The following is a 27,067-nucleotide window of genomic DNA, read 5'->3' as shown; positions in this document are numbered from 1 at the left end:
AGTGAAAGCTTAAAAAAATGTGAAACATTTATTTTGAACCAATTAATACTTTATTTCAAATACTGGATATTTCAGTCATTAAATACTTGATTTTTTTAACGTCATTGCATTATTTAATATTTCATTTTGGGACTCGTGAGATCATCGATGAGTACAGTTCAGGTGTTTTTAGAGCACAGTACATGTATTTCAACTCATAGGGAACTGAGGCTATGTTGGGTTCCTTCAGTGCCTATTTGTGTGTAGGACCGGAACACCGGAAGTGGGCTGTCATTCTAGCTTGTGTCCTTTAGCTAACGAGACAGGCGAGGGTGTATCTTGTGGAAAGATGCATTGGGCAATGCTTTATGTGTGAATTTTCAATGCATCTGTGTCATCTCGCCCGTAACAACAGCACCATGTTGCGCGTTGGGAGTATAGTTACGTGGTAAGTTTACATTTACCAATGGACCGGTCTTCATCATAACATTAGCCAGTCGTCTACGATGAGGTGAAAAAAGACAAGCAGCACTCGCCTGCCCGACTGTCTCAGAAAAAAAGCCTTGTTAATTGTAGTGTGTAGTAATATGAAGTTGTTCAAATGTTTAAGATATGTTAAGACTTTCAAAGCAATATGTAAAATACCATGAATTAGACCGTGAGCTGGCCTTTCTCTGTGTATTTTGTCGTTAGCCTCGTCAGACGAACAGCGTGCTTGATAAAGAAAACGAATGATTGCACACTTCAGAAAATAGTCAATGTATATTTTACTTGAGTAAATGACGTGTCAATGCATAACCTTGATCACATTTCACATCATTAACTCGAGTTGTTGTTTACGACCATGCATTTCGTCTTGATGTCTTGGATCGATTGTGTTTTTGTGTAGGCACTCAGTACCGGTCAAGGTTTCGAGTACACTTTCCCATTAAACCGCATGACAGAAGGCTGTCCAAACTCGTGTTGTCACGATACCAAAATTATTAGATCATTGATAATATACTTGCTTAAAAGACACTGAAAGATCCCATGGCAAAAACTTACACAGTAATAACAATGGATGCATAGATGACAACATTTTGAATTTCAAATTATGTGTGTTTTTATTCATTTAAACTAATATTAGGTTGTTGGGAATATTAGGGCAAATTATATTTTCCCCTTTTGGTAAAATAAAATTAAAAGAACTTGACAGCAGACAGATAATTCTCTCACAGCTGCTGAGATTTGTAGCTTTGTTTGAAATATAGAAGGAAAGCGTCACTGAGTTAAGATTTTTATCCCAAAATGTAAATGTGTGAAAAGCAGCCTGCACCTTTTCTTCTGATTTTGGAAATTTCAAAATTGCCCTAGTTGAAAAGTGAAATATGTAGTCATTTGTGTGAGGTTTACGCAATACCATACAATACAATACAGCATTGTTTAAATAGAGCTTTAGTGCATTTGTATTGCAATAGTGAGAAGTTTAATAGGCCTGCCAGACTTAGTTAATCCAAACCTGATACTTCATATGTTTACGGTGGCTTTGAATCAAGTCCATTTGTTCTGTTTTGTTAGCATGGCATGCAGGAGTCTGGTCCCCACCAGGGCAGGGGTGAGATTTCGCATACCACTTCAGAAGCTACACCCTCTGTACCGTGCCATCCACCACCGTTACTATGGAAACACCAACTCTCAGCGTCCACCTCATCGCACAGCGGCCCGCTATTTCACCTCCATGTCACGGTTGCCCATGCGGCCACCAAAGCCGTCACCGGGATCTGGAGGGCGTAGCTACCAACAGAAGCGCAACTTCTGGGTGGCCCGACTTGCTGCGAGGCTTTTGAAGCTGCGATACATTCTGCTTGGCAGTGCAGTGGGAGGAGGATACACGGCGAAGAAGGTATGCATTTGGTCTGTATATCTGTATCTATATGGTATCCACCTCTTATCTCTACTTCTCATCCAGATCCTGATTGTAATTTAGAGCTGTATTCCCCAACTTTTTTTCATGCCATGGACCAGTTCAAACAAGTACATGCCCCTTTGTGGATCGGCAACCATTGACGGTGGCGATGGGAGGGGCAGTGGCGGCTTGGGGGGTTGTCCGTAGGGTGCAAGGGCATTTAAATGCAGTCATCATCATGCCTTTACTTTGTTCCTTGCGAATTTTCATGAATCAGAAGATAATGCCATTGATTGTTGCTTTGGTCCAATGGTTGCACGGCTCGATAGTAGCGGCTCAACTGTTAATGCTGCTTATGCAAACTCGACTTGCATTTTCATGCTTTCCACATCATCATTCGAGTGCTACTTCAAGTTCAAGTGATGCAACAGGATTGTTGTGTTGCCTGTTTTTGAGAACATCGATTCATTTATTCAATGTTTCTTTGGAGAAACTGCCACACACAACAGTCAGGAACTTCTGTCAAAATAGCTTCATCTTCGAAGTGATAATGCCAAGTCATCGCTGTATGTTTGTCTGCACGTTCGATCATTGCTTACTTCTTACTATTATTTTCTGTTGACTTCTACTTGCAATCCACAGTAGATAACGAAAAGCTGGACTGTGATTGGCTGCTGTCACACATATTTGCACCAAATCTGATTGAATAAATACCTTCACAGCTTGTCACCATAATATCACCATTCCCAATCATATAGTATCCCAGCCCACAGCCTGTTTTAGCGTGTCATATGGAAGGTAGTCGACGGGGTGGGATGAAAGTAGGGGGTTGACGTTAAAAAAATATTTTTAAAAAAAATCCTCGTCTCACCCCTCGGGTGGTGTCCGTCCCTCATTCAGCTCGGGTCCTCTACCAGAGGCCAGGAAGCTTGAGGGTTCTGCGCAGTATCCTTGCTGTTCCCAGCACTGCACATTTCTGGACTGAGATGTCCGATGTTGTTCCCGGGATCTGTTGCAACCATTCATCTAGTTTGGGGGTCACTGCCCCGAGTGCTCCGACCACCACAGGCACAACTGTCACTTTACCTTCCAGGCTCTCTCCAGCTCCTCTCTGAGCCCTTGGTATTTCTCGAGTTTCTCGTGTTCCTTCTTTCTGATATTTCCATCACTTGGGACCGCGACATCCACTACAACGGCTTTCCTCTGCCCTTTATCTATGATCACGATATCTGGTTGGTTCGCCATTACCATCTTGTCTCAGGTGCCTCTTTGCAAAACCTACACCTTGGGTCTTGTCTGGTGTGGTATATCTGGGCCTCAATGGCTCTGGTGCTCAGGGCCTGCTCCTGAGCAGCCAGGATGAGTGCCAGGAAGTGGAGATGGGCGAGATGCGATATATATACAGTAATCCCTCGTTTATCGCGGTTAATGGGGACCAAAACCACCCGCGACAAACGAAAATCCAAGTAGCGACCAATTAACATATACCGGTACATTAAAAAAAATTGCCCCAAGTGGGCCTTGCTTAAGCAGAGCGCGTGGGTGTGCGCACACACACACACGCAGGCCAGCATTCCCACGGAGTGCAGCAGATTGTTTATGATTAGTAAATTTAAGGATGATTAGACAATTAAGGATGGAAGAGACCTGCTTTTGTTCTTATAAGCCTCCCCCCCTCTCTCTCTCTCTCTCTCTCTCTCTCTCTCTCTCTCTCTCTCTCTCTCTCTCTCTCTCTCTCTCTCTCTCTCTCTCTCTCTCTCTCTCAACCACACACACAATTTTTTTTAATGAATATTTTCAAAAAAAATCCGCGATGCAGGGAGCCGCGATAAACGAACCGCGAAATAGCGAGGGATCACTGTATATGTATGTATGTATGTGTGTGTGTGTGTGTGTGTGTGTGTGTATATATATATATATATACACACACACACACTGTATATATGTATGTATGTTCTGTAATGGAGGCAGTTGGTCATACGCCAAATGTGTGGATGTGACAAATGAAAATATGGGCAAGTCCAAACAAACACAAACCTGCACCACGTCAATATAATCGTTTTCCACTTATTTGAAGCTAACGCTGTTCGCTCATGCCAATCTGCCTATCCAAGCAAACTCAATGCAAAGTATTTTCCTTTTCACCCCCTGCACCCATTTTATATTTCTTGTGAACACTTTTTCTCTGTTCGCAACCCACTCAGAACTTGTCTACAACCCACGTTGAGTAATCAATGTACTTGCTGCCTTACAGAAATCCTCCACCCCGACAAAAAAAAAAAAAAAGGCGCTAATCATAAAAGCTAAGATTATTGTTCTAAGTTTTAGTATGAAGCTTGCTCACCGGTGTCAATATAATTACAGACCTATGACGAGTGGAAGGATATGCTGCCAGATTTTAGTGAATACAACTGGGTCATTCCTGACTTTGTGTGGGAACTCAGCGAACAAATAGATCTGGGTAAGTGTTTCCATTTTTGTGCTCTTAGGCAGTGGCTCCAAGCCTTTTTTGTCTTGTGTACCCCTGAACCCTTTTGTCGTAGCATACCTGTATTATATGAAACCCACAAAGAATCGGACCCCTTTGAATAAGTCCTATTTGAAGAGGCATATTTAACTTTAAATATCATTGCAAAAAATTGTTAACAAGATAATATAAGAATAATCCGACCGACTGTAACTCTTTTACTTTCTTTTCATTATTTTTTCTGAGCTTTGAGACAATGGAGCTGACATGTGGCTGTAGTGGTTTTATCGCAGCTGTGGCACAGGTGGCTGTCCCTCAGAAACAAGTTGTCAAACACAAAGACCATTTTATTAACGGGCTTATGAAATGACAGACAATATTTACTTGTCATATTGGAAATAAATTTTTATACATTGACTGTTTTCCTACCCCTACTGTGGTTGTGAGACACTGCACTTGAGTGAAAGACAAAAACAAACTTGGACTACAGTGAGACAGTCAAATGCATTGATGACAAAATTATGCTTGCATTTTATTGAATTACTTAATTGTCAATGTTTTCGTCCTCAGAGAAACTTTCCAAAGCTCTACCGGAGATGGAGGAAATAGCCAAACTGCTGCCTGACTTTGACAAGATAGGAGAGAACTTCACTTTCATCAAAAGTCTCCTGACCTCTGGTGAGTTATGAGACTCAAACATGCCTCATCCATCCTCCTAAAAAGTCACACAAAACTTGATGGTTGAACACCTTTTGGGGTGGGGGTGGGGGGGTTATCACGGCAACAGATGAGGATGTCGTCACTGATTTGCGCCTTGCTTTGACCAGCGGTCATCTTGATGATTTGTACGGATTGCATCAAGGTGTTGAGTGATAGTTGTCATTTTTGCAGTCCAAACATGCGGATCGAGGGCAGTATTAATTATTTAATTGCAGCGTCTGTGCATTTGTCTCCCGTTGTCACCACATTTGGTTTGTTTCTCCCGGCCTCGTCGCTTCTTGTTTTCATCACAGCCACATATCTCGCTCCCAAATACACTGTTGCTTTGTTATTGGTCCACCCCACCAGTGGTTCCGCTTGGAAAAAATCAGCGGGCTCGGAACAAGATGGATTCTCGAGGTTTTCTGAACTCACAAATACCGTAAGAATTCAGCTTGCAGGCAAGTTTAGTCAACCAGTGCATCAGAGCAGATTATGTATGATCACTATATCGAAGTTTCCAATATGGCAGGCACTGTGCCGAGGCTTGCAGTCATTAAAATGAAGTATGAAGTCCTCTTAGTTAGAAACACCGCGAGGGTGTAATTTGCTATGTGCTGCTTTGCTTTGTGTGGGCTTGATCTGATGGCTGTGGTGGCAAACTGCTCAGTGAGCCTAAACAATCAGTTCAAGATACAGTCGAAGCTTAACTGTCCATCACAACACTGTTTGGACCTCCACAATTTGTTCCGATTTCAAAACCTGTTTTCCCCATTGGAAGTAATGAAATGAATTTGTTCCTGGGCCAAATTGGCCAAGTGTAGAGGCAATGTTTTAAGGAATACTTTAACATTGCTTTTGCACATCCATGATAATGAAGGTGTGATTCTTTTGACAGCTGAGGACTTGCTTCAAATCATGTTAACATGGATCTTTGTCTTGCATATGAGACTTGTGAATGTGAGAGAAATCCACAAACAAGATAGAGCACACTTTAAATGTGAAACTACCTCAAGCAAGCAGATGCAGTGTGTAGTCAGCTTGTTGGGGACATGCGGCCGCACCGGCTATACTTACACCTTGAAGTATGCTTTGTACGTTTCAAGCCATTAATATACATTTACAGTAATCAGAATACAGTGTTTAGGACTGAATGCACGTTTTGATTCAAGTAAATGATGCCACTTAATTGCTCAAGCATGTTTTGTTTTGCACATCATTTCAGTGTGGCCCTGCATTGACCATCATCCCTCTGCTTCTGTCTTTTCATCATTATTTTCTGATGTTGTTCCTCCTTTCTCCTGCTCCCCTGCCCCTCTTTCCTCCTCCACATTATTCGCAGGTGTGAGTTTGGGTAGTGAAGTCAAAGGAGCTTCTGGTCTGCTTCTGTTAGGTGTGTACACCAAAACTCAAAAGTGCTACCCGCTTCCCTATTTTCTTTATGCTGTTTTTTTCCCCCCTTTAACCAGCATTTTGTGTGGTTTCGTCCACTTGGGAAGTCATTGCCATGCTTAAATGTTGGCTTCCATTTAGCTGCTATCAACAGTCAATACAGGTCCTTAATTTAATGGGCAGTGGTTTTCTCACTGCGCTGAGTATAACTCTTAAATGTTCAAAGTCTCAAGCATTCCTTTGAATTTGCTTGGAACCATTTACTTCACGCAAGTTGAAATTCAATTCCCAATTCCCATTGAACATGTATAGCTTCTCTTTATTTAGTTAAAAATGTCTTCAATGCAAACACTTTTTCCCCTTATTTTTTTTCCTTTTCCATATTTTTTGAACCTTTGCCAACTAGTGTATTTATGCCTCCTTTGACTTCCACCCTCTCTATTTCCGATATTTAAGATGTGTTTTTAATTGCACAATCTCATTCCGCTTTTAGTTCATGCTCAAATGTTTGCAAAATTCGCATACTTTACTGAGGTGAAACACCTTTGCATTGAGTCATAAAAACGCAAAAGGAATCTGGCATAATTTTCTCTTGGTCAGTGCATGTGACTTGCATTCATTTATTATCAACATTGCTTCAGTCACCCCCCCCCCCCCCCCCCCCCCCACAAAAATAGCCGTACATTTCTGTTGCCACCTACATGAATTGTTTGTATTTGATAATATGCTTTAAATAATTGTGAAAATAACTTGCTGAATGTAATGACAAAAATGATTTGATTAATGTCGCATTTATAGTTTGACAACTACACTGCATCAAGCCATTGTCACAGCTCTTGATATGATGCAATGCAGTTCTACACAACCGTGAACTACAACCTCACTAAAACGTACAATGTTGTTAAACGATTGCCTCACAGCCAGTGTGCAGAATCATATAATGGGATGCTTTTATTGGAACTCATCAGATGCAAATGACCACACTATGTATCCATTTGAAATATTTAAGATATTTAACCTTTCATAATATATATATTGGATATACTGTATAGGATATATCATTGCAAGATTTTCCACACATTTGACATTTAGCAAAGGACATCATCACCTATGTATTACCAGAAAATATTTCGGAGACATAACGAATGCCATTTCTCTGTTAGAAACTTCGGGAGACCCGCCATTAAAAGCGACAGATGCTTCTACAGCAGCCTCACAAGATAACAAGCACTACAAAAAGGTAAGTTCACCCCCCAGCCTCACATATCTGCCTCCTACTTGGCTCTTCTTGCTCACCAAATCGGCAAGATGTGTGGTGGAAAAATCTTAAATCACAATCATATTTTGTTTTGGCTGTGAACATGGATGACATTTAGCAGCCATGATTATAGATGCAAAGTTATCATGCTCACACTTGTTTTCTGCCCGTTGTGGAGAAATTAACACATACCATTTTTTTGCTTCTTTCCAAATGTCCAAATTTTTAAAAACCTGAGACCTCACACATGATGTAGACATTACCAAGTCTGTGCTAACTGTGCCTATAGGGACATATTCTCCTATGAACTAAAGTCAGAAAAGCCGTACAGCTGCACGATTTTCAAGTGTGCAGATTCTCCCAATGACTGCCATTCACGCAACGCACTCATGGAAGTTTATGCACTACAGGTGGAACACCCCTGGGCGTTCGTTCCCTGTCTCGCCCAGCACATATTGTCGGAAAGTCTTAAGACTGCTTCGTCTTGCACATACCAAAGGTTTTTGTAAGTCTATTGCCACCTGAGAGTGAAACATAATTTCGCATATTTTGAGTCTCCGTTCTGACGGGTGACAGTTACACCCCGGAGCTGACTGTGCGGGGCACACCTGGCCAATGTACCCCTATATTAATTGGTGAGCAAAGAATTCGGCATCAGTGACCTTTTTCTCACCTGCGAGGAGCACTTCCACCTGCTGATGGCATTTGAAAGTGCCATGAGTTTGATTTCATTTCCGTTCCATACGGTTGTTTTTTTTTGTCAAATGATAGTATATCATTTTTTTACACGACTACTTTAATTTCACAATATGAGATCATCCAGAAGTTTGAATAGTACAGCAGCACTAGCTCTCAATTTCTGAGTGCACCAGCAAAAAGGGTTTTCAGTGTAGAGGTGACATTGGGATAAGGCATGCAACAGAAAGCCTCATGTTGTTGACATTCCCAAAAATACAATTAATTAAAACGAGGCAACCTACCTTGCGTATACCTGGAGTACTAAATACTGTTTGCCGGATTTTGTTGACATTTTCAGGGAGAAATGTTCATTTTGTTTGGGAGCAGTACCTTTCATTGATGTCATGTTTATTGATAGTTTAGTTGATGCATATGAATCCCTAAGGGAATGTTTTCAATGTAAATGAAATGAAAATAAACAATAAAAGAAGTGATCTCCAGTATTTTTACAGGTTGAGAAAGATTGGCAATTTAAAAAATGTCAATGGATGGGGAAGACTGGTGCTGAGTTTGTAAGAGTATCAATTCAATATGAACACACATGATAAAATGTTGGTTCTTCGGTTTAACATACAAGGTTTCAAACGGCGTGAAATGAACTAGTTTGTGCAGCAGTGGAAGAACACATTGTCACCCTGCACATAAAAAAGACGCGCTCAGTTACCACTGTATTGACTGTTTTTCCATATTGTTTTATATCTATGACCTGGAAGTGTTTTTTGTTTGATTGTTTTTTTTTAATACAAATATACCAGTATGCCATTTATTTTGATTTTATTACTGTGTTAGTGTCAGTTCGTGATAGACTGCATTTCAACTTGTGTACATATTCTTGTTACTTCGCCGCTGGGGGAACAGAACCCCGTTGTAAACTGAGGACCGTACGTAATTGTACTCACTGTGCGGCAGTATTTGTTTATACACACTACTGAGGTGTGCCTTCATGTGTCAGGTCATCTTTACTTCATCCCACCTTCTTTGTCCCTTCTTACCCCCCCCCCCCCCCTTTGTTTTATGTATTTGTAGGAATGGTTGTAAAATGTTGCGATTCTCCCCCTGATGCCCCCCCCCCATGCAATAATTTGCGTAAAATGGCACGCAACTCATATCAATATACAATACATGGATCAAGTTCTTTTAGGAGGACTTAATCAAGATTTGAGGTCACTCATGGTCAGCGAGAGGCCTTCGCTCGATCATTCACTTCATACCAATTTGTAATTCTTTGATTATAACCTCTGCCAAGTATCCCGGAATCGTCCTTGCTTTGTGCACTGGGGCACAGTCTCACATAGTTGGAAGTATGTCAGTGTCCAAAAGGTCGAATTAAGCCATTGAAGGGGTGTGCCCCAAGACTTTTGTCCATGTTGTGATGATAGATTAATAAATTGTTCACTTATTTACAATGCCAGATGTTGCACAAATATGTTGTGATGAGGGTGGAGTGACCTAAATTTCATGAGCTGTTGTTCTAGTATCACTGCCACCATGCATACTTCAGTGTTGAGAGATGTCATTTATTGGGGGGGGGGGGGGGGGGGTCTATGGAAATGTGGTTTGAATCTGGAGCAGTGAAAAACCTTTGATAGTGTTGCAGCTCATCTATTGTGATGAGCATTGAAGACTATAGAGGAGAAATTAATGATGCCACTTGCTGAGAGGTGCTGATTGTGGTCCTGGTATTAATCACCTCTCCTGCCTTCAGTTTTGCAAAGTTTGGCCTCAGACTTTGTGTTTCACTGATGATGGTGGCAAGATTGCCAAAGCTGAATCCTTGACTGAATAATGATGCACAAGCAAGAATAGCAACAGCACCAGCACCAATGAATGGTGCGCTATGCGTCAGCCCTATGTGCGATATAGCAATGGCCTCATGGGCTGGTTGCTGTTTGTGCTGCTCCTCCCTGTCTCTCACTATGACGTACCCCAGCAGGGTCTGCTCGGCGAGCTCATTCTTATTCAGCAGCAGATCCAACGGCATGAGGAGGAGGTCCGGCGGGCAGCTGCTGCCAATTATGCGCGTCCCCCACCGCCAGAGCCTGCTCCCACTCCGCCTCCGAACCCCAGCCCCCCTCATCACACACGCAAGGTGAAGGTCCCACCATGCCCAGAGCCACCCTAATCCCCGCAAAAAACACGTAAAAGGTTCACAGCTAGTCCAATCTTGTACCGATGGTGGACTACATTCTTCGATGGAAAGCATTATCGTGGGATAGATTTACACTGCATGGTTCAAGTGACACAATTCGAAAACATTTTTTCTTCTTCTATCAAGTGGCACGCTTGATATGAGTCATGGCAGTATGAAGAAAAAAATTGAATATCTTCAGCTCAAAATCACAAGGCCTTTTCCCAAATGTGGATGAAAATTTAAAAAGATGAGTACCGGATAGCTGCCAAAGGCGTAGCTTGACATTGTAATATAGGCACCCTTGTGTCTTCCCAAAACACTAATAAACAATTTTTAAAAAATACACATACTGTAAAATGTAATTAAATATGGCCTAAATGTGTTTCATTAGAGGTGGATCAATTGGTAAATAAGGAACATCATCACAGATGGTGACTTGTGCAAATATTGTGAAGGTTACCCTCATTTATAAATCAAATTTAAAAAGTTGTATTATTAATTACAAACGTTATATATAATTTTTTTCCCCTCCCCCATATGTTCACTATTTTGACTTTGACTTTGGACTGATGTACAACTTTTGTTGTTCATCAGTCCAGGCTTTCCATTGTTTTTTCCCCCCCAAAAAGCTCCAAAGGCTCACCTATATATTGTCAGGCTACAATATGCTGTGCTTGTCGGCAAGCCACATATGGACCATCATTGTCTGGTCCCAGATGCCACTCATCCTCCACAATTGTGCTCCTTTTTCTGGATGGGAGCATGTGGTAAAGAATGGAAAACCTCTGCATGGTGTGTGCTATACCTTTTGAAACATCTGTGGTGCAGTCAAGGAGTGTGCAAGATGATCGCTTCTAAATCCAATTGTTTCGTATTTCTTAACATTCCAACAATCTACCGCTGTTTGTGCATTTCATCAAGACTTAACAGACTTTTGATGCTTGTCTTCACGCTTTTCCTGCCAAATCCCATTTACTTCTGTGAGCTGTCTCCCCTCTGTTGTTGATGATTCTTGAAAACAAATCTGCTGCACATGTACAAGATATGTACCTGAATGGGATTTGAATGAATAATTTCTCTTAAAATGGCCTGTGAATGTTTTTGTGATCTCTGTATCAATTTAAGAGCTGATGTCATTTGGTGTGAACTCTTGTTTTGCATCACCTCAGGTGAAAGGAACAAAACGCTAGCAGAAAAAGGACTGTGTACCTGATATTTTTTTCCCCCGCTGTCGCTTTATCCTTCCATCATACACTTAAATTATTCTTATTACGAATCGATCTCGTTATGTAACAAGGGGTTGTGTGGGGAATGGTCAAATTTCATGCTTGAGCAGAAGACCCAAAGTCCTGCAACAAAGAAGCATCAATTCATTTTGTCATTTTTCCTTGTTTTTTTCCCCCTTCTTCTTTGATTATTAGTCCTCGGATAAAGAAAAGATAGATCAGCTCCAAGAGGACCTGCTTCGTACCCAGGTAGACTCACACTTAAACATGGACTACTCTGTCAGAGACCTGGCTGACTGGCAGTTTCCTGTCATCTGTTCATAGCTTAAGTATCAACGCATGTTGGAAAGACTGGAGAAAGAGAACAAGGAGTTGAGGAAAGTGGTTCTGCAAAAAGATGATAAAGGGATTCACCAAAGGAAAGTAAAGGTTGGTTGCACTAAAAACACACAGTTTCAAACCCAGCTATTTTATGAAGTATTTTCCATCTTTTCCAAAACCTAAGAATGGACAATTGGTATGACACCACAAATGACAGGAAGTTCAATGTGTGTCTCTTCTTGTTGTTTTTGTAGAAATCCCTTATTGATCTGTATTCTGAAGTTTTGGACATTCTGTCCGACTATGATGCCAACTACAACACACACGACCATTTACCCAGGGTAAGATGCACGCATTTGCTAAAACTCATTACTGATTGAGTGATGACAAGATGGTCAGTTGTCATAGTTTCTTTTGAATTCAAAGTTGTGACTCATAGCTTGAAAATCAGAAAAAATATTTGTGTGCAATTAGAAAAACATGGAAACCTGACCAAATTCTATTTTCTGTTTCTTGCATTTGTAATTTATTATAGATTTATTTTGTAATATTTCAAAATCAGTCCTAGCTTTCTGTAGTATCCAAACCAGGGGTGGATCCTTTTTCCTAACCTTTCTTCTCCCACCGTTACCTTCTATGAAGGTGGTTGTAGTGGGTGACCAGAGTGCTGGCAAGACAAGCGTCCTGGAGATGATTGCACAGGCCAGGATTTTTCCCAGAGGCTCTGGAGAGATGATGACACGTTCTCCTGTTAAGGTACATGGCACCAGAGTGAATGTGGTTTGTTGTGTTTTTTTTTTTTAATAAATGGACATATAGCCTGGAAAATTATGAATGACATCAGTACATGTATTTGAAAATACATTGATAGAATCTGTGCATAGGAGTATGTTCAGGCAACAAAGTGTGCATGTTCATAGTTTTGATAGATTTCACAGTACGTGTTCTTTCTGCAGGTGACACTCAGTGAAGGCCCCCACCACGTGGCTTTGTTCAAGGACAGTGGCCGTGAGTTTGACCTGACAAAGGAGGAAGATGTAAGATACAAAACGTCTTTTTCTGTCCATCTGGAGCATATGTACACAGAAATGTACTTGTCTTTTTTGTGTTGTACAGCTGGCTGCTCTGAGGCATGAAATTGAGCTGAGGATGAGAAAGAGTGTGAAAGAAGGACAAACTGTCAGCTCCGAGGTTTGTACATTAGTTTGCCATTTGAACTGAAAGCGTAGATTTTTTTTTTTTGGTTTGACATCTAAATGTGTTGGTTAATGGTGAATTTGATTGTGTATTAAATTAACAGACAATATCCTTGAGTGTCAAAGGCCCAGGAATCCAGAGAATGGTCCTTGTTGATTTACCAGGTGTCATCAGTGTGAGTAAAGCTCTGCGTTTTTTTTTTGTTTTGTTTGTTTCTTATTCTCGCGTCCATTTTCTGTATACCACTTATCCTCATTAGGGTCACGGGTAAGCACAATCCTATCTCAGCCAGCTTTCGGCAAGAGGCAGAGCACAACCTTGAATTAGTCACCAGCCAGTCACAGGGCTTTTAGACATTCATTCATGCTCAGTCATGCTTTATTTTTATGTTTATTTTTTTAATTGCTACTTATTCTTCCACTTAGAGATTTTCAATGTTGTCTGTAGCTCTTTTTAGTACGGTAATTCATTAAACAACTCATGATTTTTTTTTTTAAGTGCAGTCCTTTAAGTGTTTTTTTTCCCTTATGTTCTTTCCAGACGGTGACGACAGGCATGGCATCAGACACGAAGGAGACCATCTTCAGGATTAGCAAGGCCTACATGCAGAACCCCAATGCAATCATCCTTTGCATTCAGGGTAAGCTGTGATCTTGCATCCCCAATTAAAATGACTATATTGAAGCTAGCAGGTAAAAGTGAGCAGTTCCGAAAATCCTTTTGCTCATCTATCTCCATCCAGATGGCAGCGTAGATGCAGAGCGAAGCATTGTAACTGATCTGGTTAGTCAAATGGACCCCCACGGGAAAAGGACCATCTTTGTGTTGACCAAAGTGGACTTGGCCGAGAAGAACCTGGCCAGCCCGAGCAGAGTAAAGACTGATTTTTAGTCGTTACAAATATGTGTGCAGACCATTTGGTTTGGGAAATAGAAGCTATAAATTGCTCCTCCACAAGAGGGCACCCATCCCAAATATAATGTGATGCTCATAGATCGCCGTAGCGAGGTATAAAAACAAAAATCACTCTCTTTATTATTTCAGATCCAACAGATAGTTGAGGGTAAGCTCTTTCCCATGAAGGCTCTGGGATACTTTGCTGTCGTAACAGGAAAAGGTAATTCCCATTGGGGCACACATTATTTCAATATCAACTGATTTTGCCAATCTGATATTCTCTTTTGCCTTGATTTGTTTTGAATAAGTGTTATTTTGTAATTGCATTTAGTCATGACTGAATTTCTCCTCCTGCCGATCCATGTATAGGAAGCAGTGGTGAGAGCATTGACTCAATTAAGGACTATGAGGAAGACTTCTTCCAGAACTCCAGATTGTTGCGGTAAGCGCAAACAGTGCAGTGATTCTTTGCATTTATACATTGGTTAGAAGGTTAAATGCAGTGTCTTATGGCGTTGATTAGTGCTTCGCTGACAATCAATTGTCCTATGTCACTAGGGACGGCATGTTGAAGGCCCACCAGGTGACCACAAAGAACTTGAGTTTGGCTGTCTCAGACTGCTTCTGGAAAATGGTGAGAGAGTCTGTGGAGCAGCAAGCTGATGTCTTTAAAGGTAGGATCCCTGTCACTGTGAGTTTGTCATTTCCTTTCTTAAACCAAATACAGTGCTTAACAAATTTTGCTCTTTCAGATGAGATGTTCAGGTTAAAAATCAGCTGTCTACCTGCAAGCTCATAGAAAAGGAGCGCTCTTTTGAATTGCAAAAATGTACATATTCTTATGAGAGGAGACAGGTGCTTTGGAACAGGAGTAAGAGAGGCCATGTACATGTACACAGGTGAAAAGACCATCACTAAACAGGAGGTCACGGTGGCTTACACTACCATCCTTTCATCCATTCCGAAGAGACTGAATGATTTGGTCTCCAACAAAAACCAAAAAGACATTCCACTTTGACAGTTGAGGTAGCCCCATTATGTTTATACAACACAATGGAAGATTAATGAGGGGGTTTTAACCCAGCAACTTGTTGATGGACAGAGACCTCTTTGCAAGGCCTCTTAATGTCTGTGGTCTTGTATACCAAATGTTAATTAATTCATCAGGATTGAAAGTAGGTTTTACTGATGCACTGATTAACATTAACTCAATGTTCACCTAGGTATTTTTCATCCATTGGCTTTGACAGTGCCAGTAGGACATTCTCTTAACAGCCCCCCCCCCCCCCATATTTCCCTTTGCAGCTCACTTGAGTGGCTGTACTTTTCCTATCCTGTCACTTTTCCTATGTTAGGTCTGCCCTCCTGTGGCAATTAGTTGCGACAATCACAGGCTAAGAAAACAAGAGATTTATGGCTGTGCTCCTGCAGTTCCCATAGGCCTGTTGTGTGCTGTATCGATCCACAGCTCATCAAATCACACTTAGAAAGTCTCCATCCCTGTTCAGAGCCACTGTGGCACCACAACCCAGCAATGAGCTTAATATCCAATTTGAATAGGAAGCAAACACTGGCTTGATATCAAGATGGCCGCTTGTGCGCCAGTGTGTTCGGCGACGCTCCTGCCATTTCGGGTTTTTTTACTTTTCGCAATGCTTGTTACCTCCCTAGCAGCGTCTCGGTTGGTTTATGATCGCCGATCGTTGTTATTGATTCAACAACACGTCGGAGATTCGGCCGCGTTTTGGCAAGACGGTGGTGAAAAGACGCTACCTCCGTTCTTGGCTAACCTGCCGGCTAATCTCTTCCGCGTTCGCTCGCCCCCTTCACAGAAGCGCCGCCGCCGCCGTCGCCGCCGCCGCGGCAAACGTAGCGGTCAGCTCGTGAAGCTAAAACGGGATCTGAGACACACTTCGATCGCTCCGGCGTGGTGTGCCCTCAACCCCGTCGCCTCGTGCTTGCTAACAGTCGTTGGCTCTCCCATCGCGCCACGGCATTTCTACCCTCCACGCCTTTCTCGGGGAGGAATCCAGCGAAAGCTTTTGAGGGAATTCCCCCGGGCTCGGCGATCGGAAGAGGCAATCCCTCCCGTTGCTACTCCCACAAGGATCGCGTTGTTAAACGCCCGGTCGCTGACGAACAAGACCCATATTCTGAGGGAGTATTTCCTTTCCAATGACTTGGATTTCCTGTGTCTGACGGAGACTTGGGCAGGTACTGGTGAGTACAACGCTTTGCTTGAATTGTTGCCACCCGACTGTGGTTTCCTCGATACCCCGAGGACATCAGGCCGTGGTGGAGGAACGGTGAGCATCTTTAAGAACAATTTCAAATGTAAACGGTGCACATTCACCACATCGGCCACCAGCTTTGAAGCAACCTTCTTTGAAGTCGGTCGTGTTTTCCCGGTGCTCTGTGCTGTCATTTACCGTCCTCCTAAATACAACAAAGACTTTTTAAGCGACTTTTCAACCTTTCTTGCGGAAATCAGGCTGAGATATGATCATATCCTCCTAATGGGGGATTTTAATATCCATGTGTGCTGTCCGGAAAAAACGCTAGCAAAAGACTTCTTAAGACTTATCGACTCTTTTAATTTCGTGCAGTATGTGACCAGCCCGACACATGAACAAGGTCATATTTTAGACCTTGTCCTTGCTTATGGTCTACCGGTGTCAAATCTGGAAGTCCTTGAAAATGGGATTTCTGATCACATGGCAGTTTTATTTGACGTAGTCTTATCGCGTGCTGCTGTGAAATCTGCCGCTCCTAGTTTTAAACGCCGAATTTTTAACCCTCGCACTGCTGGTCGTTTCTCTGATGCCTTTAATAACCTTTGCGTATCCTCGTCTAACACAGAGGAACTCACCTCTTGGTTCAACTCATCATGCTGTGCCATCCTGGATTTGGTGGCTCCTTCAAAAACTGTGCTCCCAAAACCTAAACCCGAGCCATGGTTTAACGACATTACCCGCGCAGCTAGGCAGGGGTGTCGCAAAGCCGAACGCAAGTGGAAAAATGACAAATTGCATGTCTCTTATCAAATTTGGAAAGACTGCTGGCGTAACTACCAGCTCACAGTAAAAGAGGCCAAAAGAGAATATCTGTCGGACCTTATTCAAGCTAACCGTCACAACCCACGCGCACTATTTAAAACAATAGATTCTGTACTCAAACCCCCTCTGCCTACTTGCTCGGATTCTTCACCCGAGATGTGCAACAGATTCCTTCAGTTTTTCATTGGTAAGGTCTCTACAGCTAGGACTCCGGTCTCAAATACCGCATCTGACCCCTCTGTCCATGTTCCATGTTCAGCTGTGCTAAATTCTTTTGAAACTGTGTCCTTGGCGCTTTTGGAGGATGTAGTTCGCCAGACAAAGCCATCTGGCTCCCCTTGCGACTCTCTTCCCCCGCACTTCTTTCAGGAGGTTCTCCCGAGTGTTGGCGCATCAGTCTTGGATATCATCAACAGCAGCCTCTCTTCTGGTGTAGTTCCCCAACAGTTTAAACATGCTGTGGTCCAACCCTTGATCAAGAAAGCTGGCCTTGATCCAGATGTGCTGTCAAGTTTCAGGCCCATTTCCAAGCTGCCTTTCATTTCCAAAATTCTGGAAAAAGTCGTGCACATGCAGTTGAAAATTTTCTTGGATGAACATAACATCTTGGAGGTCTTCCAGTCAGGTTTCAAGACGATGCATAGCACGGAGTCAGCCCTGTTACGCGTTTCTAATGACATCCTCCTGGCAAATGACTCTGGAGACCACGTGTGTCTAGTTTTATTGGACTTAACTGCAGCATTTGATACAGTGGATCACAGTATTCTGCTGTCTCGTTTGCAGCACTTGGTGGGCATTGGCGGCAGTGCTCTTGAGTGGTTTAGGTCCTATTTAGCTGACAGAACCTTCTGTGTCAGCCTTGGCTGCTCTGAGTCACGCACTGCTCCCCTGTCATGTGGTGTTCCACAGGGCTCAATTCTGGGGCCTCTGCTGTTCTCGCTGTATCTGCTCCCGTTGGGTTCCATCTTAAGGAAACATGGTATTCCCTTCCACTGCTATGCAGATGACTGCCAGATCTATGTCCCACTGAGCAAGAAAGACGCCTTCTCATTAAGGCCACTCCTATCCTGTCTGGAAGAAATCAAAACCTGGATGGCACAAAATTTCTTGAGATTCAATGAAAAGAAGACAGAGGTGATATTGTTTGGTCCCAGTGGCCCTTGTACATTCCATCCTGTAGACTTGGGCCCCCTGTCTCCTTATCTTAAGTCAACAGTCTCAAACTTGGGCCTTAAACTGGACAGTGATTTCAAACTCGATCGGCAAATTGGTGCCGTTGTTAAATCCAGCTTCTTTCACCTTAGACAGCTGGCCAAAATAAAACCTCTCCTCTCACATGAACACTTTGAGACAGTAATTCATGCCTTTGTCACATCCCGGCTCGATTACTGCAATGCCCTTTACTTTGGAGTCAGCCAGTCCTCCATTAAGCGCCTTCAGCTGGTCCAGAATGCCGCCGCTCGCCTCTTGACTGGTACTCGTAAGAGGGAGCACATAACTCCTACTCTGGCATCCCTTCACTGGCTCCCCATTCATTTTAGAGTTATTTTCAAGATCCTCTTATTTGTTTTCAAATCTCTGAATAATCTCGCGCCACCTTACCTCTCTGAGCTCATCCGCCCCTACACACCTGCCCGGCGCCTCAGGTCTGTGGACCAGACTTTATTAGAAGTACCAAGAACTAAACTGAGGCTCAGAGGGGATCGAGCCTTTTCTGTTGCTGGTCCCTCTCTCTGGAATGACCTCCCACTAAACATTCGGCAAGCCTCCTCGCTGCCCATCTTCAAAACCCTCCTCAAAACTCACTTGTATTCTTTGGCATTCGACTCAGCATGACTTAGATTTGTTCTTGGTTTTACTGTTTGGTGCTTTCTACCGCCTTTATTACCGATTTGTCTTACTGTTTATTGTGCATGTTAAATTGCTCCATGTACAGCACTTTGTATGCAGCGATGGCTGTTTGAAAGTGCTCTATAAATACTGTTGACTTGACTTGACTTGACTTGATATCGGGTGCATGTGTGGCTTTGTATAAAGTTGGAAGTGTTCACATTGATGAGAACTAAACCACTATTGAAAAGAGTGTGCAATGGTCCCAATCCCTCTTTGCCTTAGGGGGTAGTTAAGTGTGAAAGTCATTACCCAATTTTGGTCTATCTGGCACAATGAGCAGCAGTCTAGGAGTTGGGATAACATCATACCCGTGAAACACACAAGGTCATGTCATGTTATGTCTGTGCTGTCCTTGCTTCTTGGATTACAAATCGCTACATTCCCTTGTTTCACCATCTTCATTGTTTATGTCTTGTGACCTGTTGTAACTGTCATATGCTTGTGCAGGAGTTTTTTGCCTCACTCAAATTATCCTCAAATGAGGGTAGTTTGAGCGTGGGGTTTTTTTTCTCCCCCTCTCCCTCCCTTGTTTATTTCTGACTTTCGGGTTGAGTGAACGCTGGCGCGTTTTGGCTGCCGCTGCTCAACCCGTATTGTTTTGTGTTTTTTGTTATTGTAAAGTGTCCTTGGGTGTCTTGAAAGGCACTTATAGATAAAATCTATTATTATTATTATTATTATTACTTAGTGTAAATTTCAACCTTGATCATCATCCAGTCATGAACATCTGTAAAATTACACCTTCATACTTAATTTTGCATTTCCTTGCATGTCATATTAAATAATTGTCATGAATTATTTGATCATAATTGAATTACTATACTTTTTTTTTTTCCTTGTAGCATCCCGCTTCAACCTGGAGACGGAGTGGAAAAACAACTACCCTCGTTTGAGAGAACTGGACCGGGTAAGAAAAAAACCCCCACAGTGTACCTCCAAAATATTACAACATATTCCTCTGAAATACACCTTGTTAACATGAGTGCAAGTAAAAGAAACATCCACGTATGAACTGTCTTGTCCTAGAAATAACACTTCAATGGATAAACTGAATGGAATTGTTGTCTGATATTGGACATGTCTGTTTGCAGAATGAACTCTACGAAAAGGCCAAGAATGAAATCTTGGATGAAGTTATCAGCTTGAGTCAAGTGACCCCACAGCACTGGTAAGATCATTTAATAATAACCCCCCCCCCCCCCCCCCCAAAAAAAAAACGTTAGGAATATATGCAAACATTTTATTTGATAAATGAACATTTTTGAAAAGCTGGCAATTGCCTTGTGATGGTATTGCTACCCTGGAGACTGGCACTGCCGGTGCTCTACACAATGTTGGTCCATGCCCCAATTTCTACTTAGGCACTGTATATGAATTTAAAGAACCCCATGTGAATAGAAGGAATACTATGGTGGACTAAATGTGGATGTGCGTGACAGTTAGGCCTGTCACAAACTAATCTCTTAAGAACTGATTAACTGATCACTTATTACATAGATTACTCGAGTAATGTTGATGTGCCCAGTATGCTAGCCATCATTTCTTTGGAATCAATATTCTTGATCAATGGTCCATAGACACAAACAGGGGTGGTCCACAGGGGCGGTTCTGGATCAATTTCACTGAGGGGGCCGGGCTGGGGCCAGAGGTTTTGATGGGGGGGCACATTCAACCCAGGGCTAAAAAGACAGATTCGAAATCTTATTTGACTTTTTATTTCTTCAGACTTTGAAATTGTAGTCATAACATTACAGTGATGAGAAAAAAACAGTATTAGGAGGGCTAAAATGTCTGCAAGCGTAACAATACGTCTGTTGACAATATTCAAGCCAGGGGATGGATGATAGGGTACCAGCCTGCCGGGGACAAAAATTGCAAATACACTGAAGCTAGATTTTTTACATGCATATAATTATCCAAATTTTAAAAGGCAATGTCTTGTATATTGATCCTGTTAAATAAAAATTAAAATAAAAAGGGAGACTAAAAAACACACACACACACACACACACACACACGCGCACGCACACACAAACACGCGCGCACACACACGCGCGCACACACGCACACACACGCAAATAGCACTCGTGTAGTGGTAATTTCCTTCTCTGCGGACTGCTTCTCATTTTCCCGCTCATTTTTAAATGGCGCAGCGCACTAAAGGGTCCGACTAGAATGTTAAATCACGCACCTTTCGCGTCGGCGACTCGGCACGACTGCGTAATCTGCGCTCGGAGGGGGGGCCACAGGGGGGGCCAGAATCGGTGCTACAGGGGCACTGGCCCCCGTTGCCCCCCCCCCCCCCCCCCTCGAACCGCCACTGGTGGTCCACTTATCCAACATCCACTATTTGAGATTACACTGGGGAGACTTAACCACGAACAGGATCATAAAATGGTATTGGAATCTACCGTCAAGTGCGACCATGGCTCTGTTGATAGGGCCTTGTTTTCTCAGCAACACTTCATTGACTAATTCCTCATGGTTCCAAACACCCTTGGATTAGCATCAGCATATCATGACTGTTTTTATAACAATCGAATACCACAAGTCATAGCTGGACGCTGTCACCCTTTATATTGAATCTTTTGAATTGTGCATGTTTCATTTTGTATGGTAACAGGGAAGCCATCCTGCAGAAGAAGTTGTGGGAGCGTGTTTCCACACACGTGATAGAGAACATCTACCTACCTGCTGCACAAACAATGGACTCGGGGACCTTTAACACCACTGTAGACATTAAATTGAAGCAGTGGACTGACAAGCAGCTACCACACAAAGCCCTTGAGGTAAAAACTTGATATATGTCGATCCCTCCATTGAGCTGTGCTTGGATACGGTACAATGCGATTATTTAAAAAAAATAACCTATGATTGAGTGGTTTGATAGTTGGATTTTAATTTTAATGGTGTAAAAATGTATTCTGTTGGGCTGTCTGTCTGGGGAGGTGACTCAGTCATTCCACCCCCAAAATATATTCACCAAATATTGGGGAAAAAGAAAAAAAAGCAGCTAGTACTGTATAGTTGAATCTGCGGGTGCCAAACTATGTTGTAAGTATGCAATGGTCCAAAGTAATGGTAATGGCCAAAAGCAATGCAGTTGTACACTGAAGCGAACAACAAAACAAGATGTTGAATTGATAGCTCTGAGTGTGTGTCAATCAAAACTCAACATCATTGGCTTTGGAAACATTTTTATCAGTCTTTTGGGGATTTAATTGCTCCAACAGATTTGAAAAAATGTTGATTTAGATTAGTATCACCTTAAAAAATAGGCATAAAGGATTGAAGAGATGTTGTGCGCTGTTACAATGTAATGTAGGCACATGGCTGACATGAATGCTTGAATAGAATTCCTTTCATTCCTCTCATGAGACAAATAAAGTATATTTCCAGTGTGCATCTCTCCAATAAGACGTTTCAACACGTATATAGATGCAGGTCAAGGACGGTTTATTTGAAAGTGGAACGATAGGACTTGTTTGATTTAGTGGGATTACAATTCGTATGATACGGTACCGCTCAGTTTTCGAGGGTATGATGCAATGAGTTTGTCATTGTTATTTTAGTTCTTTTTTTCAGCGTCACTCAACAACACTGATCTTGTTTTTAGGTTGCTTGGGAGACGCTGCAGGAGGAATTTGCTCGCTTCATGGCTGAATGTAAAGGCAAAGACCAGGATGACATTTTTGACAAGCTGAAGGAGGCCGTGAAGGATGAAAGCATCAAGAGGCACAAGTGGAATGAAAGGGCCATGGACAGCCTGGTAAACATATTGTCAACATATTCTGACTAACTGAATACAAGGTCATTTACATCAGCTGGCCTTTTGTAATGATACATCTTACAATGTTCTTGTTGTGGTGTGTGTCCATCAGAGGGTGATCCAGCACAATGCCCTAGAAGACCGTTCCATCACGGACAAGCCTCAGTGGGATGCAGCAATTCAATTCATGGAACAAACCTTGCAGTCACGCCTCAAAGACAGTATGTGCTGTGCTTCATGCTGGAAGCTTTATTCCATTAGAAATGTGACAAGTGACCGCCTTTGTGGAATTTTCGACAGAAAAAAAAAGATGGAATGAGCACTTCAAACCCCTTACAAAATGTATTTTGTATTTTGCAGCTGAAACTGTAATCAAAGACATGGTGGGTCCAGACTGGAAGGAGAGGTGGATGAACTGGAAGACCCGAACATCAGATCAGGTAGTGCTTCTACACTGTTCAGTGGCTCAGTTTTATAGATAGCTTGGCCGATCACAATAGTTACCATATCAAAGTTTTCTCCTTATCCTAAGCCCTTTCCAGCTAAACTTCAAAGGTGGCTGGATTACTGTATCGACTTTTGGTTAAATAAATAAAATGGCCACCCTATTTTTTTCCCAGACTTATTAAATTGTCATTGACATGCCTGTTTGTTTGCATGCGTCGTCAACATTAAGTCACGCACGCTGCTTCTTTCTCTCTCCAAACACCCACGGTGCAAACAGCGTTGAAGCATAGCAGAAGAATTAGCCTACTTGAAGCGACATTTTCCGATGGCTGTAGTTTCTCCATTTACATGAAGTTGAGCGACATAAATGAAAGGGGTTCCAAAGCCTAACGTCACAGTGTCATTTTGGGAACATTTTGGATTCAAGTCAAATAAATGTGGAGTGGCCACTAACATTAGTGAATCGATACGAGACATTTGTATGAAAAAAGTTGCAGCATCACAAACCTCAAACTCCATTTAAAATGCAGCCATCCAATTCAGCTGCTAACAAAAAACATGCGGGGATATGAAGGGCCGTCCATTTCCGGACAGTTTGCAATTATAATGTTTCACAGACAGTGTTACGTTCCTTATAACCGATCCTCTTGTGGAACATTTGCAGCCATAAAATTCTCAGTTGATGATTATTTGCTAAATTTATCAGGTGGTACATTGAATCACTTGTCTCTGTTGTGTCTTCAATTTACTAAAAGGTTGAACATTTTTCCCAATCATTGTATTCTCTATTCATCCAATGCCCCAACTTGATTGGAATTGGGTTTGTAATTTCTGAGACAATATATCATCCACCACATGATCTAAATGCGTCACCTATGTCATTCACTTTGCAGCATATCCGAAATGAAACAAAATCTGAGCTTGAGCGCTTGCTGAAGTTGCATGATGAGCACACGGCTTATCTGGCTAATGACGAGGTCACGACAGTCAGGAAGAATCTGGAGGGTCGAGCCGTCGAAGTAGACCCAGTGCTCGTGAGCTCACGATCCCGACGTTTTATTGTAATTCTCTCATGATGTTCACTGAGTAATAATACCTTGATTTTCACTCTAGATCAAAGACACGTGGCATCAGCTCTATCGGCGACACTTTTTGCAAAAAGCTCTGTCCCACTGTAACCTCTGCAAAAGGGGCTTCTACTACTACCAGAGGCACTTTGTTGACTCTGAGGTAAGAGAAAAGAAGAAACATTCCAAGGTTGTCATTATCACTGTCACTTGAGCTGTATTGTATATTGTATACTATAACTGGGGTGTTGCAAATGTTCCCAGTTGGAATGCAATGATGTCGTTCTGTTCTGGAGAATTCAGAGGATGCTGGTCATCACAGCCAACACATTACGACAGCAGCTCACCAACACTGAAGGTAAAGACCAGTCCAAAAGCTTTTGGATGGCCAAAGTTTTTACTTGTCAATTAGTCTTGGATTGAAACTGATTGTTGCAAACTGTAGCTGTTAGAGATAATATCAGATGTAATATGGGTGTGTCTTGTACTTGTTGACTAAAGAATAAAAGAATAAAGAATTCTTTATTCTTTATTCTCCTCAGTGCGCCGACTGGAGAAAAATGTTAAAGAGGTGCTAGAGGACTTTGGAGAAGACACGGAGAAGAAATCTCAGCTCATCACTGGCCGCCGAGTCCAACTTGCCGAGGATCTCAGTAAGACATCATTTTAACTCATTTGTACTTTTTTATTTATTTTTTTTGAAGGGTCTAACATTGCAACAATTCCAGGAGTTGTCCAGGTGGTCAATAGGTGGCAGCATGTTTAAAGAAGACACAATTTTTTTAAATTTAATGTGCAAGATGGTAGAGTTAAAATAACATTAGCCTTTGCCACCAAGATCCTTTATGAGAGCAGTAAGATTGCCTTAAAATCAAGGTCTGTTAAAAAAGGAAAAAAAAATCTTGAATTGATTTTTTTTTATCTGCCCTTGTTTTCAAGTATCTTATATTTAGGTTTACAAATGCAATCTTTTCAGAATACTTTCTAAAGTATTTTCACTTCCCCTTCTAAGTTACGAATACTGTCATCAGGTGGAATCCCTATCTTCAGTTAGCAGAACAAAACCAAAAAAAAAAAACACCATTTGTTGAGCCATTAACACTGCTTCATCAAAGAGAGCAAGCCATTTTAAACTTTACATTGGTCAGTAATTTGTTAAAATAATATAGAGGGACTGACCAATTGTATTGTTTTTTTTTTTTTAAGGAAATTGACCACATTTGGACATTGGAGGTTTTGGCCCGATGCTAGTGATCTGCAAAACAGCCTCAGGAGGGCTTGTGGTTGGGCCCTGCGAGAGAATTAATACTTGGGTTTCCACATCAACACTTAGCTTAGCGCTTGCCACCAACCAGAACAGTCCAGTTACGATTCAACGTCCCGTGTATTGCCGGGTCAATCAATCTTTCCCGTTCGCTTCATTTCACACTGTTGTTTCCTGCCCCTTCGTCCATTGAATTATTTCATTGTAAATCCTCCCAAAATGTCAGTATTACACTGAGTCTGTGTAGCACTTTTCTCGTCAGCCACATCAGAACAAGTTAAGCTCTGAAGCCCGAGCTGGGGTTTTCCCTTGTTTTGATCATCCCCACAGTCGGCAGCCTACTTTCTGTACACCTCCTAAAGTCCTTTTCATCCATGTGGACAGATGTTGGTAATCCTGCTCTGATTGGCCCGGATTGAGTTACGTGGGCCTGTGGTCCCCCACTCGGATCACTCTCAGTCGCACTTGTGGCGGAGCTCAGATCATGTTTCATTCTAGCCCACACCTGCTCCTTTGACTTATCGGCGTGCCCCCACAAAGGCTCCCTTAATACCTCTATTAGGTGTCGTAATCTGCCCCTAATGCCCCGCCACCTTGTCTGAGTGTGTTAACAGAGCATTAAAGGTTGGGAGTTTGAATTTTCTTCCCTCTGGTGAAAAGATGAAAGGGCGTGTTTATGGGATGTCATTTGGCTGTCGGTGTTGCAGTTTGTATGACACAATTGTTTACACTAACTTTAAAAAATGGGTGGCATCCATGCGTGTTCTGTTTGAGCGCTCACCTCACAGCCAAAACAATAATGGAGGAACACGAACACAGCTATAGCCGAAGTGGCATCAGTATTTAGGATGATTCGCCAGCAAATTCAACATCGGCTCTTACTGCGGCTATCCTTGTGATGTCGGGTATTCCCCTCACTTTGTCATATGAAGGTTGCCCGTAACTCATTTTTGAGTCACAACACACACACAAAAATCGTCCAAGCGATGGCCCGTAACTCAAAAGGTTGCATGAGTTGCATCACTTGTATGTCAAGTATCACTGTACAGTACATTCATCTCTTCTTGGGTCAGGTCTTACTACTATTTTGGGGACTGGTCCTGCTTTTGAAATTAGTACAGGTTGTCCTTGGTTTTTGATGGAGTTCTGCTCCTATGACTCCGATGTCACTTGATTTAGTCAAAAGACACCCTCTAGGTGTCTGAGGTACCTCACCTATTCCTCGTGGTACAAATTAATGACCTACCCCGTAAAGTTGATTGGTGATTTCTCTCAATGTGTTACTGTGGAATCCTGATTCTTTGCAGAGAAAGTTCGTGAGATCCAGGAGAAACTTGAAGCCTTCATCGAAGCGCTACACAAGGAGAAATAAAAGACACAG

General features: G+C 42.2%; 1 protein-coding gene across 6 annotated transcripts; it reads left to right on the top strand.

The window, feature by feature from the left end:
- Positions 1-256: 256 nt before the first annotated feature.
- Positions 257-27,067, top strand: opa1 (OPA1 mitochondrial dynamin like GTPase). 6 transcript variants are annotated; one of them, XM_086116449.1, is made up of 30 exons: positions 257-427; positions 1,552-1,861; positions 4,229-4,325; positions 4,902-5,009; positions 6,373-6,423; positions 7,586-7,662; positions 10,352-10,507; positions 11,971-12,024; positions 12,100-12,204; positions 12,351-12,437; positions 12,739-12,852; positions 13,053-13,133; positions 13,213-13,287; positions 13,397-13,468; positions 13,834-13,933; positions 14,036-14,166; positions 14,338-14,410; positions 14,560-14,632; positions 14,749-14,864; positions 19,982-20,046; positions 20,231-20,307; positions 21,763-21,928; positions 22,756-22,908; positions 23,021-23,129; positions 23,269-23,348; positions 24,249-24,389; positions 24,469-24,585; positions 24,687-24,780; positions 24,965-25,075; positions 26,994-27,067. In XM_086116449.1, exons 1-30 carry the CDS (start codon positions 348-350, stop codon positions 27,056-27,058), a joined length of 3,138 nt encoding a protein of 1,045 aa, XP_085972575.1. In that variant the 5' UTR covers positions 257-347; the 3' UTR covers positions 27,059-27,067. The 6 variants fall into 6 exon arrangements, with proteins under 6 accessions (XP_085972575.1, XP_085972574.1, XP_085972577.1 ...); XM_086116448.1 differs by having other exon boundaries at positions 1,537-1,861; XM_086116451.1 differs by having other exon boundaries at positions 1,537-1,861; positions 25,629-27,067.

This window comes from Hippocampus guttulatus, chromosome 7, assembly GCF_054856545.1.
Source record: "Hippocampus guttulatus isolate MCC_2025c chromosome 7, RoL_Hgut_1.0, whole genome shotgun sequence".
Taxonomy (NCBI): Eukaryota; Metazoa; Chordata; class Actinopteri; order Syngnathiformes; family Syngnathidae; genus Hippocampus; species Hippocampus guttulatus.
The sequence above is the reverse complement of the archived record's forward strand: the minus strand, read 5'-3'. Positions and strand labels throughout refer to the sequence as shown.